Here is a 17133-nt window from a genome sequence, read left to right as displayed (position 1 = left end):
ATGGACTGTGCATTGCACAGCATCAACCGGAGGCCCAAGCTCTGAGGATCCTGGCCGCCTGGGGAACAGGAAAAGTCTGAGGGGCCGGGGCATTTGATCGCTTTTAAACAGCGAGCACGTGCCCCCAAAGATCGATATGGCCCCTTACTTCCGCCATATCTGCCTCTCCCGCTAACCAGATGGAACCACCCTCATCATCAGGAACATCACCCTTCCCCAGAACCTTCGGACCTATTAAAACCCCACCGTGAGCACGCACAGTGACTGGCCCCTCCCTTGGCGGGCTACCCCCAACACCCGCCCTTACCCTCCCTCCCCTTAAAAATTCCCTATCTAAAAATCCCCACAGGTTCTTTCTACGTGCATGCCACCTCTGTGGGTCCCAAGACCCGTCATTGAGGCCGGCCCTCGATAATGTAGAGGGCCATTCCTGCGAGGCGGGGGCACCTCGCAGGTGCAAGAGTTCATTTGAGGAATATCACATAATAAAAATCGGCGAAACAATGGCTCCATCTTGAAATTGGCTAGAATGGTAATATAAAATTAGTTCTCAGTTAAGGACGGGCGTATAATAATACAAACAATGGACAGTTATGATGGTAACTCCTGATCAATATCCGGGCCAAGATCTTAATACGGTCCAATGAATATAAGCTCTTAAATCCAGGATGGAATAGTATAAGAGAGTCCAAAGTCAAGTCCTAAGCATGAGAGAAAGGGTGGGGTTGGTGTTCCATTTCCACCATCGATGTAATTTGCTGTCCTCCGGACAAGTCTCCCCTCAGTTCCTGATGACCCACAAAGGAATAAAATATGGCCATAAGAATCACAAAAGGCCAGGAAACTGTCGATGATATCACAGTGTCAGGAAAAAGAACAAGCCAGGAACAGACCAGGGTACCTCAATTTTCTTACTCTCCGCCGGCCTCAGGCAGTCCTCCAATAACCGGCTCCAAATTTGTCCAGCCCATGCCAGCCAGGGGTCGCTCCATCTCCGCCACTAACACCCCTGGAATGTCCGGGTCCGGATCGTTCCAGAGACCAGGTCTCTCCAAGACTCTCCAAAACCCTCCAAGAGGCCTCACAGAAGGGCCAGGCCTCCCCCGAGGGGCCGAAGGACTGGAGGAAACGGGAACGCCTAGGTAGAGGTAGAGGCCGCAACAGGCTGTAGCAGGCCACAAGAGGCCGCAATAGGCCGCCAGGATGAACAAAGGCCGCAGTAGAGTAAGTCGAGAAAACCTTTGTGGCCAAAACCACATGATGGAAACGGCAGGAGCAGAAGGTGGAAAAAGTGGCAAAAGCTGTCTAAAACGCCAGAAACCGCTGCTGCTCCAATTCACCACTTCCCCCCCTCCCACTGCAGTTCGAATTCGCAGCCGAGGGAAAGGGCCCAAAACAGCACGGCTGGAGTAGAAACAGGCCGGCTCACCACCCCCACCGGTGCCACAAACATGGCCGCTGCCATCCGCCGCTCACCTTCCCAGATCAGTTCCCAGCAACCGTGGGGCTTAAGAGATCCGAAGAACTCTCCCCCGGCTGCCCGAAAGGTAGAATTAACAGATCGGGGGCATGAGCAGCTAAGCAGGCAACCAGGGGCGCTGCCATCTAGAAGGAGCCCAAAGATTGCCGACGCCAATCCTCAGGGCGCCGCCATCTTGTGCATGCACAAAACCATCCTTTTCTTCAGCTGAAACATGATGGCATGTTTCAGCTGAAGAAAAACTTTTAAAAGTTAAAAAAAAAAAAAACCTCTGCTGATGGTGCGGCTCAGCAGAGGCAGGGGGCAGGGATTTTTGCTACTGGTCATCCGAACCAGCAGCTGCCATCACTACCTAATCGGGGGAGCCGGTGCGAACCGGGAGCATTTCACCCCTGATTTCATTATGTAGCTTCCCTCTAAGAAACTCTAATCTGTTTAAACTGAAAGATAGCAATAGCACTTAGACTTATATATCGCTTCACAGTGCTTTACAGCCCTCTCTAAGCGGTTTACAAAGTCAGCATATTGCCTCCAACAATCTGGGTCCTCATTTTACTGATCTCGGAAAGATGGAAGGCTGAGTCAACCTTGAGCCTGGTGAGATTTGAATGGCCGAACTGCTGGCAACAGGCAGTCAGCAGAAGTAGCCTGCAGTATTCTAAACACTGCTCCACCATGACTCAATAGATATGGGAATAACGGTAGCTAACCTCTTTCCCTATAAATTAGGATTTCTGCATTCCAGAATATGAAAACACACCATTTGCCATTCTGTTTCATTAATAAATTAGCAGTTTCCTCACATTTTTTGTTATTGATAGGCACGTAAAGATTGATCACTTCTGAATAATTGCATTGCGATGCTAAGTACCATGTAAGCAAGTACAGAAGCGCAGTTCAATAAAACAATACATAAAAATAAACTAAATATAGCCTAATGTCACATAGGATTGTGTGCTTATATATGGATCAATGTTTTGTTACATCTAGTGTGTGTGTGTGTGTGTGTGTGTGTGTGTGTGTGTAATACCAAAATAGAGTAGTATTGTGCAGTACAGTACATTGAAAGTTGCAGCATAAGCTGTGTTTAGTATAAACTTGGAAACAGAAAAGAATTGGGTTTCTAATACTGCAATTTTAAAAATAGTAATTTACAATGCCAGATTTTGCACTTTCCAGAAAAATAAGGAAGCCTTAAACACACAATAGATCTAAATAAGCAAGGGAGACCAACAGAAGGAATGGCATGAATTAGTATAGCACGGCTTATATATATTATATTATATTATACTTCTCCATCATATATTCAATAAGATGGGATGGAATGCAAAGAAATCCTCAGAGCCCAAACCATAACTCAAACTGCCTTCATATGGATAAGAATATGATATTGGAATGGAATGGAAACCAATCAAAGAGAGAAGCAACCTAAGAACTAGGGAGAAATTTCCTGACGGCTGGAACAATTAATCATTGCCTCCAGAAGTTGTTGGTGCTCCAACACTGGATGTTTTTAAGAAGAGATTTGACAACCATTTGTCTGAAATGGTATAGGGTGGGGTTGGACTAGAAGACCTCCAAGATCCTTTCCAACTGCTATTATTTTAGGATCATATCTTGAATTTTCTTCATATTTGTGTGTCAAAAGGAATAAAAATATACACTTAAAACTGGAAGAGGTTGCCACTAGAGACATTTGCTAGCAGCTCAATGTCAAAACAATGCATGCATAACTCATGTGGTTTAATATCAATAAGTCACTGAGAGCAATTTGATACTGGTAGGGTGTAAATCTAATAAATAAATAAATGAGTGAATAAATACATATCTGCTTTTCTGTGGACTTACCTTGATGTTCCTGATATTATTTATTAGAAAATCATATGATCCAACCACAGGAATTGTTGCCAGAAGAATATAAAACAGCAGTTGTCTCCCCATGATCAAAGACTAAAGCACATTGGCAGGAATGCACAAGATCAGGCAGTCACTCTTGCAGTGACTTTGGTGAAAGATAAATCAGAAGCTCAGACCGAAAACCAAATATTTGTCAATGTCTGCAAATCAATTACAAAGTCTTGGAAATAGATTACAATTCCACAACTGGGTCAAAGATTGATCATGCGGGGAAAAGGCAGCCTCTAATCTGGCTAAAATACTCACCCATTTACCTTGGGGGGAAAAAAAGCAGATTAAGTTATTTTCCTTCTCTTCCAAACTTTCTCAAAATAATCCCAAAATAATGCTGCAGGAAGCCAGCTGCAATAAAAGCTACTCCAAAATTGCTTATTCCCAAAAAAGCTCCAAATAGTTTGCTGAATGGCAGTTTTAAGACTCAGACAGAGATTTGTGGAAAATTGGGCTTCCGCCTTCATGTAGGATAAAGCAATAACTTAAGTAGAAAGGGTGGGAGGGAATGTCAAAGCATCTGGTGTGCTTCTCATGAAGGCTGCTAACGAACGACAGACTCATGGACTTCTCGGGATGAGAGCCTAGAGAAAGTCTGGGATGAGAAGGCCCAGAGCAAATTCCAGAGCCCCCTTTTATTGTGTATAGGTAAAAATGGGTGGTTACAAAAGGTAAGCAGGGGAGATTACATATTAGCATATATTCAACATGTGAATACGTGACTGCAAGCACATCCACAAGCCTATGATTTTGGGAGAAAGCTCGTGATTCTTGGGAGGAGTTTTACCATGAAGTGGCTCTTTGTTCTCCGCCATGAGGTGGCTGCTCTTTGTTCTCTGCCTATTGTCTACGTGGCACAGCTGCATAGCAATCTACACAGGCTACAAGGACATCACTCCCACACGTGTCTAAGGCGTTCTACAGTTACACTATTCATGCTACACGTAGCAAACAGAAATACATCTTGAAACATCCTGACTCTGCATGTTAACAAATCTCATATAATTGTATGTAGCAGAAACTTCTAAGAAGCTTTGTGAAGGGAAACCTTATCAGAAAAGGAATGTCCTGTGGCTAATCACAAAAGTGTTGATACATTTCACACCATCGTTAGAGGCCTGCAACCTTGATGTTGCTGAACAAACAAGTTTCTGCTTATTTCTTTTGTACGTGATAAAATTAAAGTTACTTATGCTTGATCTTTGCACATAAGCAATCTCACAAAGGAGTTCATATGGCTTAATATTGCAACATCTCCTCTGTTTTTATTTTTTTTAGGACCAGACAATCAGTCGGTTTCATGTTGGTGTAAACACAGATATTAGCCATACTATCCTTGTCTATTTCTTATTCGTCAAACCAGGCAGAAATCATTAGATGCAGTTTGGGTGTAATCATCTTTGAGTTCTTCAATAGCCAGTAAAGATAAACTTTTAGAAATTGTTCTAACAAAAATAGGTAGAATACAAGGTAAAATTATACATCCTAATGCAATCATACAATTAAAACTATAATAGCTTGTAAACCAGGTAATTTAGGCAACCATCCTGAAAAGGCATCTTCAAAATTAAGTCCCTTAGTTTATTCTTTGAGTCCTGTACAATGCCAGAATGGTCAGCATAGAAGCAACATTCTTCCTTTAAAGCCACACACAATCCATCTTCTTGGAGGAAGAGAAGGTCAAAGGAGCAGAAGATGTCTCTTGTAGGAAGAAAAGAGTCAATTGCCGTATGTTGCTTCTTTTTGAATGATAGATGTATTGTCGGTAGTGTTAAATAGTTTGACATCGTCAGCAAAGAGAACACAATTACTTGAGATATGGTCACAAAGATCATTTATGTATAGTATGAAGAGTATTGGTCCAAGAACGCTGCCTTGAGGAACACCACTTTGGCAGGAACAGGATTTGATAGAGCATTGCCAATTTTGACCACTTATATAAGCAGGATCATAGAAACAGAGGTAATTCCACAGATACTCTTTTTAGGATTTTAATTCTTAACACCAGCCTCTGAAACTAAGTGGTAAGAAAGAAATGGAGTCTTCCCTTCCCTTCCCCCCTCCTCCTTCTTCTCTTTACTTGTTGGCTGTTTCTGTTGACAGGAAGGAAAATGCATTTGTTTGTGCTTTCTTGAGCCTTTATATATACACCCATGAATGTTCTTAGGTGTTTACATGAGTGAGACTGATTTGAATAGGGAAGGAAACAGTTAATTTTAGAACCAAGATACATTATTTTTTCGGCAAGTAATTTTAATATGTAGCTTTAGTTCAAGTAAAGTGATAGCATGATAGCATGATAGCAGTGTTCCAATATCTCAGGGGTTGCCACAAAGAAGAGGGAGTCAGGCTGTTCTCCAAAGCACCTGAGGGTAGAACAAGAAGCAATGGGTGGAAACTGATCAAAGAAAGAAGCAACTTAGAACTAAGGAGAAATTTCCTGACAGTTAGAACAATTAATAAGTGGAACGACTTGCCTTCAGAAGTTGTGAATGCTCCAACACTGGAAATTTTTAAGAAAATGTTGGATAACCATCAGACTGAGATGGTGTAGGCTTTCCTGCCTGGGCAGGGGGTTGGACTAGAAGGCCTCCAAGGTCCCTTCCAACTCTGTTGTTATATTATATATATTATATAAAGTTTTTCAGTTTGTCTCAATCATGCCTTTCTTTTGCAATGTAGCTTTTGACAAATAGACAGATTTACATGTACGTACTATATATGTGTAACACACAGTGATGTGTCAATTGGACATATGTGCAGGGATGGAGAATCTCCTGGATTGATTTCAGCTAGAACTGGCAACCTTAAGGAGATACGGTGAGGAATCCAAACATGACATGTTATTTTCATCTGTATTTATATTTCTTTATATATTTATTCCCATCTCACTCTTCCTTGGCAAAGGTGCAGTTTTAAATTCATGGTTATCTTTCTTTGGCAGGAGAAGTATCTGGATATATTCCATGATACCAAGAGTGCATAAAATTAAAAGTCACACATTCCTGTAAACCTGCAGTAGATGTGCTTTTGGCTAGAGCACTTGCAGAAAAACGTATATGATTACGAATTTAAGCACCACTGTGTCTATCCAGCTGCCCAACAATGCTTAACAATATTAGAACCGTAAGGTAAGACTGAGGTTACTTGGCTATTCTTAAGGAAACTACTTTGTGGTTAGTCTCTTCTCTCTCTCCCTCCCTCCCTCTCTCTCATGCTTTGTGGGGGAAAGCATTTTAAATTATTTTATATGATATAGTATCCTTTTTGATAAAACATGTACGTGAAAATGTGCAATTTATCATTGAGGGTAAATTGTGAAATTACATTTAAATTTTTTTTGGGGTAAAATTTAGAAAAGGCAATATATATATTTTTTTGGAATTATTTGTTCAGCAGGAATTAGCATAACAGTAACATGCAAATAGTTATATACTTTTATATAATCTAATGCAGAATCATTACATTAGTTGCCTAGAAACTCAGTCCAATACTTCTTTTTTCCAATTTTTTTATTAAACTGGCAAGATGTCATTATTGTTATTCTTATCAGAAACAGTTTATCTTTATTGTTAACCCAATAAGGAAATGTAGATTGATTTGTATCACAATAATATATGTTAGTTTGAACTAAATCGAAAAAAGATATGACTTCTTAGTAAGGACAATGATAGGCTTCCTTTTCCCTTTGAGAATAAAATCAGTTCTTTGAATTTAGGTTTCCATGAGGTACCAAATTTTATGGAGGTAGCAGTGTTATTCAACAAGTGTGGCCATTCACTCTTATGCCCATAATGTAATTAAACTGAAAAACATGTGGATGACTTTATGCTATCTAATAAAATCATGGACATTAAGCAGTAACAATCTTTTGCTGTTGTGTGTGTTCTTTAAGGATCTATATTCAGTTTCCAGCAGGTAACTTCAGTTTGACTAAATCCAGTTCTATAGTCCTTCTCACGTGTCCTGAAAAACAGAAAAAGAGAAGCGTTATGTACTAATTACTGATGAAATCTATATCCAGACATAAACCTTTGGTGGCATTATAGTATTATCTGATTAGCTTATTTGGTTTGGTTATCCTAGAATCAGATAACCATAGGGGTATCTGAATATTATTCAAGGGTTTCAAATTACATCTGGCATACCATGTTTGAGGAGACTTAGCAAGAATGAAATTGATTAGTTCATGCCTTCTGTGACTTAGTGTAACTGAGAATATCACACAGTGTAAAATATAAAAATAATTCACATACCCCTATCCAAAAGATAGAGTGGAATTTATGTAAAATGTAAACTTTATATCTCTCTGCTCTGAGAGCTTAAGGGAAGGAGGACCATTCCGATAGAGCTTCCAAAATCAAGGATTAGATGATCACAACAAAAATTTTATGTTATATTCTAACATTTGTGAGAATCCTCTGTCTTTAAGTAAGCCGTGGAAAATCACAGCTCCACCCCACTTGCATTCTCAAGCCCATGATAAAAGCCAAGTTTGAAAAATCCAGATAATTTTTAGTTTAGAGAAAAAGGCAATAATAGAGAATAAAAAACCGAATAATAGAGTTGGAGGAGACCTTGGGGGGTCTTCTAGTCCAACCCCCTGCTCAAGTAGGAAACCCTATAATATTAGAGACAAATGATTGTCAAAACATCCAGTGAGGAGCACCCACAACTTCTGATGGCAACCCATTCCACTGATTCTCCCTGTCAGGAAATTTCTCCTTAGTTCTAGGTTGCTTCTCTCCGTTTCCATCCTTTGCTTCTTGTCCTGCCTTCAGGTCCTTTGGAGAATAGGTTGACCCCCTCTTTTCTGTGGCAGCCTGTCAAATATTTCTTTCATGTCACCCCTAATCCTTCTTGTCATTAAAAAAGACATAACCAATTCCAGAAACCATTCTTCATATGTTTTAGCCTTCAGTAAAAATAGTTTATCAAGTAAGTGCTTTTTGGTTTCTCTCACCTGATGGCTACATTGCGCTGTCCCTGTACCAAAATTTCTCTTACTTGACCAGAAGGTCTTTCAAAACGTGTATTAGAGAAAAACCGACCTGGGAACACAAATAGACATTAACCCACAACTACAATTTTTAATGTAATAGCCTAGACATCCTAGAGGCAGATTACATGCTATTTAAATTTATCATAGTTGAAATCTATGAAATATTTTCTTTCACATAGTTATAATCAATGAATCATTCAGCAATTTAACTGCATCTTTTGGGATTATATTTTGACCACAGCAATCAAAAGTTACAATCTAAAGTTCAGGCCACTTTCATTGTGCTTTTCAGATAACTCTTACACTTATTAGTTATGAACATTTCTGGAATTTTGATGCACTATTGTGTTACTAGTTATTTTTTTTTTATTATTATTCAAAAAGTTTTACAAAAAAAAAATCCCCCCCCTTTCCCCCCAACCCCCCTCCCTTCACTAATACCCTCCCCCTCCCCCCTGACTTCCCGGAACAAGCACAAGGTATAGTTAAAAATAAAACAAACATATGCTAAGAAAATTTTCCCCAAAACTATTATACCAATTTTCCCTCTCTAGCTCTGACTTCCTCCTAACATAACCAAAATCCTTCCAAAATTTTTTTTTTAAAAAATTAACAATTAACAGTAATGAAATATATAAATCAATAGAACAAATTAATCCTAAAGTATTTAAAACCAGCTAAAGCATAAAAATCCAATCCAATTCAGAGAATATCTCCCTTATAGCTTCCATAACCATATAATTTTTCCCCCAGGTCTTTCTTACATAAGATCTTTCGAGAATATTCTATTTAAAATTCAGTGCAACACATTATAAAATTTCAATACAGAAAATTACAATATCTATTCAACTTTAGTCCTTCCTCGTCAAAATCTAGTATAGATCCAAATATCTAGTCTTTTATGATAGATATAAAACATATAATCAACCCATTTCTTCCAGATCTTCCTCACATATTGTCTTTCCGGAACACTAATATTTTTGTCTGTTAATATTTCAAAAAAACCTTGTTTCAAGGATAATACTTTTGTCTCTTGCCATTTTTTTTGATGCATAAATCTCTGTCTTTCCTTCATTACTCCTTTTGAAAAGTCAGTCACAGTATTTCCTAGTAGTTCCTTATGTCCAAGAATCCACAAATTACTGCTGTATATTCCATCAGTCCAAAAAGAGAACTCTTGGAAAGCATTAACCCTGTGAGTTTTTTCGGTTCGGGAGACAGCCTCCTGTAGCACAAATTCAGGCATTTCATCCAAACTATTTAAAGAAAACTTCTTTACATCAACTTGTTTATTCACGATCATATCTTCATATTTATCCACTTTTGTTTGTGTCTCCTCCATTCCATTTTCCAAGTCCTAATTGCACTGGTTAATTTCCTCCAAGCTCTCATCCAAAACGTCCCCATTTTTTGTCAATTCGTATTTTTGAATAATTAAATACATTCTTTCTGTATAATCCTGTATAAAGTCACGAATCCATTCTTCTGAAAGAACCTTCATGACAAAGTTCCTGCTGAGAATCCCCTTATGAAATACTTAAACAACGTAGTATAATCCAACAATCCACAGTCCAACACAATATGATAAAATCTCCATTCAGTTTCGATTTCGCAGCAAGGCTCCCTTTCCTTTATCGCTCTACTTTCAGTTGCTTTCAAACACCATTTTAAAAATTAAAAGAGGGGGGGGGAATTTCTCTTTTTAAAGAAGGTGGAAATCAGGAAATCAAAAATATTTGCAAACCAATAATTGTTCACTCATGTTTTTTCCGTCAACTTATAGAAATCCACAAAAAGATATCAATTGTTAGCAGAAGTGGACACCTTCCTCTTTTGCAGGAGCGCAGTGAATACTGGAGATTAAAGGAGGATTCAATGGGATTCGACCTTTCGGGATTTTGCATAACAAAAACAAAGCCCCTAGGGGAATCTACCATTCTCCCCCCTGCTCTTTCTCTCTCTTTCGACCAGGGAGGGAAATTGAAGCCGGGAAAAGCTGTTCATTGCTGTTTTCACCAGCTTTTACCATATCCAGTGCGGAGTGCCATAAATTAGCACCCAGCGAGAAAGGTTGCGCCAAGCGGAAGTCGTGTTACTAGTTAATTGTGAAAATATTTTTCCATTCAGAAATCTTCATCCATGGCTAGAAATGTGTCATATAGTCTTCTCCAAGGCTAATAATAATAATAATAATAATAATAATAATAATAATAATAATAACAACAACAACAACAACAACAACAACAACAACAACAACAATAACAACAACAACAACAACAACATATTTTATTGAAATCACTGTACCAGGAGATGCCAGCGTTGAAGAAAAAGAACGAAAAAAAAATCATGAAATATCACGACCTGGCCATTGAAACTACACAGCTATGGATGAAACATGTAACAGTGATACCATTGTCATCAGGGCACATGGTACCATGTCCAAGAATTTTACAAAACACATAAAGAAATTGCAGCTTCCTGCAATAACACCAGTGGAACTGCAAAAAACTGCGCTACTTGGAAGTTCATATATTTTAAGAGATACTTGGTTGATACCTAGGATACTGGCAGCAACCTGTATCAACCATAAGCACTGGTCAATGGTATTTGTGACACATTTTTAAATGATCAGTTGACTGAGTTTCATGTTTAATGAATAAAAGAGATAATAATAACAATAATGATAATAATAACAACAGCAGCAGCAGCAACAACAACAACAACAACCACCTTTATTGTCATTGTACATATATATGAAATTGATTTAGCTCTACTGGTGCAATCCATAACAAAAATACAAGACAACATGAATAATATAGAAAATTGTCCTTATACAAGTAATTAGAGAGAAACCAGTCATATGTTTCCATAAATCAGTGCAGGGAACAGATTTGTCTTTATCCTCCACAATGCAAGTCTCATATTTAAATGAGACAGTCTACCAAGTAGCTTGCAATCAAGTCCTCTCGCTTGGGTGCTGGTACTTAGTTGCAGTTTGGGGTAGACTAAGCTGTCCATCTTGCATTGTTTAAAAAAACCCTTACTTCTATTTGATATGTGAATCAGATCTTGATATGAAAATGCAAATCTCTCATTAACCCAGAGACATGAATGGGATGAGCAAATGACAAAAGCAGTATTTCACTATTGGAATGCAAGATCCACAACATATATGTATCATGATATTGCATGCATATATGTTATGAATCATGATAACATGATACTGCTTTCACCATATTGATGAAAGCCTTCAATACATATGCTAGGACTGTGATTGAAAATCAATAAATGGCTTTAATTTTCTCATTTAAAAAAATTTGGAAGCTGCTAGTTCCTTATTAGAGAATAAACCTTGCCAAATTTTTCATAAGAAAAAAATTGCCATAGTTTCTGTTATAGGCAACAAGCATGTTTATTTACTTTATTCCAAATTTCAGAGGAATTATGTATTTCCTTCCTCTTCCATTTATTGATTGCTTGCCAATTTGAATAAAAATAACAAACATTGTTGATATTTTTCAGGCAAGAAAAAATAGTTCAAGGGCCAAGAGTAGGGAGAATGATTAATTACAAGCAGTACAAGACATGTTTATTCTCTCTCAGTTGGGACCAAACTCACAGAGCTTACTAAAGGAAGGAGTAAATGACTGATGGGCATCGAACAATTGCAGAAGAACTTGAACATCCAGAGTGTTCAACAAGTATGTTGTGCTTTATCCTTCAAATTCCCACACATTCCACAGACACATACCCACACATGGCATTTTGTAATCCTGGGAGGCAATTTCCAATAGGCACTAGGATTGGCTCTGATTTATTACATCAATATCTTTGTTACAAAACACTGTTGATCAGGAAGCCTTGATTTAAGTAAACAGTGCAAATAGAGACAGAGTTGCAAAACCATCAGATATATTTCTCCACATGAGAAATGAAAAAGAGGGGCACTTCCTGGTTGGCTCCGTTGGCAATGGAGGTGATCTTTCTGGTCACCAACCTCTGGATCATGTTGGACTGCTAAGACAGCGACAATCAGCTGTCCAGCAGTTCGGAAACCCCCCTCTTCGGGAGAAGAAGCGGTGGTGAGCAAAAAGAAGCAGAGGTAGAGCTTCCCTAGAGCTCCTGGAAGATACCAGGGGGCTCGAAGGGTTAAGCCCCCTCAGAACTTCAAAGTGCTCCAGATCTGAGGCTTTTTTCCTGCTCCGGCAGACCTAATTGCCGTGACCAACTTCCGGGACCAATTTTAACTTAAAGAAGATAATACCGGACTGAACAGAAACAGGAGAGCTCTAATTATAAAAGCAAGTAATCAATCAATTCCCTGTTATTTTTTTTTTTAAGTTTTGGATTTGACTTCAAAGTGAAAATGGCGATCGTTCTTTAATGAGCTACGCAGTTGAAAACGAAAGTGTTACAATTCTCTGTTTGCTGTTTATTGCTGAAGGCCAGCTGGAAATTTTTTTTAAACATTGTAATGAGAAGGGAGAAGAGATACTGAGACTGGAAAAAAAAAAGACTTAAAAGGTTTATACGTAATATTAAGTTAAAGAGAAATTTTAAGAGATGGCAGCAAAACAATTAAAGTCAACTGCTACAAAAACTCCAGGAACATTAACACCGGGAGTCTCTCCAGCACATACAGCAGATACAAAATCACTAAATTTGGAAGCACTTCAGGATAACCTGAAAGAATTTATGAAAGAATCTCTTAACGATGCTATGAATTGGCAAACTTCCCAGATAGAGGATAAGTTTAAATTAATTACAGAAGAAATGTCAGAGATGAAAAAACAGATGTTAGAAATTCAGACTGGAAATAAAGAAGTTAAAGAAGGTTTGGTGTCAGCAGTACAGGGTCTGGCATCAAATGTGATTTTATTGGAGCAGGAAGTAGAAGAAATAAAGAAAGTTAATTTAAAATTGGAAAATGAGATTGAGGCAGTTCAAAGTAAAATGGATAAAGTTGATGATGAAATTGTTTTGGTACAATATAGAGCAATGGAACTTGCTTTACGAATCCGTGGACTAAAAGAATGTAAATGAGAATTTGAAGCAAATTTTTCAGAGGCCTTTGCAGAGATTTTGGCAGTTCGGCCAGTAGATGTGGCATTTTATATTGATAAAATTTATCGTGAATTCCTGGATAGCAAGACAAAGAAATCTTCCCAGAGACATTGTTATTTATTTTACTACTAGAACAGTGAGAAATGAGATTTTACAAGCTTTTTTTAAAGGAGACAAGATTCAAGCAGCCGGCCAAGATATTTTAATACTAAAGGAAATTCCCCCCAAAATGTTGAGAGGTAGGAAGGAGTTTGCTTTTTTGGTGAACGAACTTAAAAAACGTCAGATTGAGTATAGATGGGACATCCCAATTGGTATAATAGTTTACTATGAAGGGAAAGCACATCGTCTTAATACAGTCAGTAAAGCACAAGAGTTTTATGCTTATGTGCTTAAGGCTGGAAGTCCACCATCTCCGGATGGTAGGAGAAAGGAAGGTGAAATTAAAGAAAAAGAAGTGATAGTAATGGAAGAAGACCGTTTACAAGCGTTGGATGTGTCTAAGATGGGATCAGAGATTCCAAAAGAGCCAAGGATGACAAGAGCAGCTGTCAAACGCAAGGAACAAGAAGAAAAGGCTCAACAGGCTCAATCTGCTATTACCAAGACGGAAACAGTGGGAGGAGCAAGGCCCAAAGAAAGATATGATTTGCGGCTGGTGCTTCAAAAGTTTCCGATTGCTGATAATGGCAATTAGACTTTTATCTTGGAATGTCAATGGATTAAACTCACCACAAAAGAGAAGAAAGATATTTCATTATTTGAAGCAATTTAAAAATGACATTGTATGTTTACAAGAAACACATATTAGAACATTAGACCAGAAATATTTGATAAATTCAAATTGGGAATACATTTTGTTGCATCTGCTACAGAAAAGAAGAATGGACTAGTTGTTTATATAAAGAGTAATTTATCTGCAACATTAATTGAAGCGGATAATCAAGGAAGATATATTGCTATTGAACTTTTATTGGAAGGAGAAAATACTTTTAATAGGAGTTTATGCACCAAATCAACAACAAGAAAAATTTTATAAGTTTTTACATAAAAGAATAACATCTTGGGATTATAAAACTTATATATTAATGGGTGATTGGAATGGAGTGATGGATACCCAGAAAGATAAAAGAAGTCTTAGAAATATTTCCAATCGTGTAAAACTGCCAAAGGCATTCTTTGATTTGATGGAAGATTTAGAATTGAGAGATGTATGGCGAGAACGCAATGAAAAAGAGAGAGATTTTACATTTTTTTCTGACAGACATCAATCTTTTTCTAGGATTGATTTCATTTTAATTACTAATGATTTGTTTTTCAGAGTGAAGAAGACAAAAATTTGTTCTAGAACCTTGTCTGATCATAGCCCGGTATGGATTGAGTTAGATCGGGAAAAAGAGGCCAGGAGGTCGTGGAGGATGAATGAGAACTTGTTTAAATATGAACAAAATGTAAATGAATGTAAAACTCTAATGAAGGAATTTTTTTCTTTGAACATGGATAAAGGGACACCTATAGAGATAGTTTGGGACACCAGTAAAGCTTATATGAGGGGAATTTTATTAGAGATGAATAATAAATATAGAAATAGACTGCACAAAAGGCGAAAAGAACTAGAAGAGGAAATTAAAAGGAAGGAGCAGTTATTGGTAGGCAATCCAGGAGATAGTAAAACAAAAGAGTCAATAAATATATTAAGAGGTCAATTTAATATGTTAATGGCAGATCAGGTGGCAACTAATTTACAATATGTAAGACATAATTTGTTTAATAATTCTAATAAACCTGGAAGGTGGTTAGCATATTTATTAAGAAAGAAACAGAAACGACGTATAATTGATAAAATAGAATATAGAGGTAAGGAAGTATATCAGCAAAATTTGATTAAAAAAGCTTTTTTAGAATATTATACTAAGTTATATTCTAGAGATGTGATTAGTGATAAAGATATAGATAGATATTTACAGGACCACGGTATTTTAGAAATTACAGTAGATCAAAGGAAGAGTTGAATCAATTAATTTCTTCAGAGGAAATAGTGTTTGCAATTAAGCAGCTTAAAGCGAATAAAGCACCAGGTACAGATGGCTTGACAACTACTTATTATAAAAATTTACAAAATGAGATGATTGTACCACTTAAGGAGTTATTTAACAGAATACAAAGGGGAGGAGAAGCTCCTCCTTCATGGAGGACAGCTTTTATTTCATTAATACCTAAAGAAGATCGAGATGGTGTTAAACCAGAGAATTATAGGCCAATATCGCTTTTAAATACTGATTATAAGATATTTGCTAAGATACTAGCGAATAGATTGATGCCACTGATGAATCAATTAATTCATAATGACCAATCAGGATTTATTAAGGGGAGACAGATGAGATATAATATGAGACAAATTGTAAATTTACTTGAATATTTGGAAGGAATTTTTTTTTTAAAGCCCTCGGCTTATACTCGGGTCTATACGGCTTATACTCGAGTATATACGGCTTATACTCGGGTCTATACGGCTTATACCGAGTATATACGGCTTATACTGAGTTTTTTTTTTTAAAGCCCTCGGCTTATACCGAGTATATACGGCTTATACTCGAGTATATACGGCTTATACTCGGGTCTATACGGCTTATACTCGGATCGGCTTATATTCGAGTATATACGGCTTATACTCGGATCGGCTTATATTCGAGTATATACGGCTTATACTCGAGTATATACGGCTTATACTCGAGTATATACGGCTTATACTCGGGTCTATACGGCTTATACTCGAGTTTTTTTTTTTTTTTTAAGCCCCTCGGCTTATACTCGGGTCTATACGGCTTATACTCGAGTATATACGGCTTATACTCGAGTATATACGGCTTATACTCGAGTTTTTTTTTTGTTTTTTTTAAAGCCCTCGGCTTATACTCGGGTCTATACGGCTTATACTCGAGTATATACGGCTTATACTGAGTTTTTTTTTTAAAGCCCTCGGCTTATACCGAGTATATACGGCTTATACTCGAGTATATACGGCTTATACTCGAGTATATACGGCTTATACCGAGTATATACGGCTTATACTCGAGTATATACGGCTTATACTCGAGTATATACGGCTTATACTCGGATCGGCTTATATTCGAGTATATACGGCTTATACTCGAGTATATACGGCTTATACTCGAGTATATACGGCTTATACTCGAGTATATACGGCTTATACTCGGATCGGCTTATATTCGAGTATATACGGCTTATACTCGAGTATATACGGCTTATACTCGGATCGGCTTATATTCGAGTATATACGGCTTATACCGAGTATATACGGCTTATACTGAGTTTTTTTTTTAAAGCCCTCGGCTTATACCGAGTATATACGGCTTATACCGAGTATATACGGCTTATACTCGAGTATATACGGCTTATACTCGAGTATATACGGCTTATACTCGAGTATATACGGCTTATACTCGGATCGGCTTATATTCGAGTATATACGGCTTATACCGAGTATATACGGCTTATACTCGAGTATATACGGCTTATACTCGGGTCTATACGGCTTATACTCGGATCGGCTTATATTCGAGTATATACGGCTTATACTCGGATCGGCTTATATTCGAGTATATACGGCTTATACCGAGTATATACGGCTTATACTCGGGTCTATACGGCTTATACT

The 17133-nt window shown here is 37.7% G+C and overlaps 2 protein-coding genes across 3 annotated transcripts in view; both read right to left on the bottom strand.

The window, feature by feature from the left end:
- The window catches only part of LOC131193403 (inter-alpha-trypsin inhibitor heavy chain H3-like), a 38504-nt gene extending 34535 nt beyond the window's left edge, over window positions 1-3969 (bottom strand). The window contains exon 1 of the mRNA XM_058173510.1: window positions 3329-3969. Coding sequence (XP_058029493.1) covers window positions 3329-3421 — 93 coding nt within the window. The 5' untranslated portion in view covers window positions 3422-3969. The remainder of the gene's footprint in view (window positions 1-3328) is intronic.
- A 2402-nt stretch (window positions 3970-6371) lies between these two features.
- The window catches only part of LOC131193400 (inter-alpha-trypsin inhibitor heavy chain H4-like), a 47185-nt gene continuing 36423 nt past the window's right edge, over window positions 6372-17133 (bottom strand). For both annotated transcript variants that reach the window (XM_058173506.1, XM_058173507.1), the window contains 2 exons: window positions 8352-8439; window positions 6372-7354 (listed from right to left, as the gene is read on the bottom strand). In XM_058173506.1, the coding sequence (XP_058029489.1) occupies window positions 7279-7354; window positions 8352-8439 (164 nt within the window). In that variant the 3' untranslated portion in view covers window positions 6372-7278. The remainder of the gene's footprint in view (window positions 7355-8351; window positions 8440-17133) is intronic.

The sequence above is a fragment of the Ahaetulla prasina genome, chromosome 2 (genome assembly GCF_028640845.1).
Source record: "Ahaetulla prasina isolate Xishuangbanna chromosome 2, ASM2864084v1, whole genome shotgun sequence".
In the NCBI taxonomy this organism is placed as follows: Eukaryota; Metazoa; Chordata; class Lepidosauria; order Squamata; family Colubridae; genus Ahaetulla; species Ahaetulla prasina.
The sequence above is the reverse complement of the archived record's forward strand: the minus strand, read 5'-3'. Positions and strand labels throughout refer to the sequence as shown.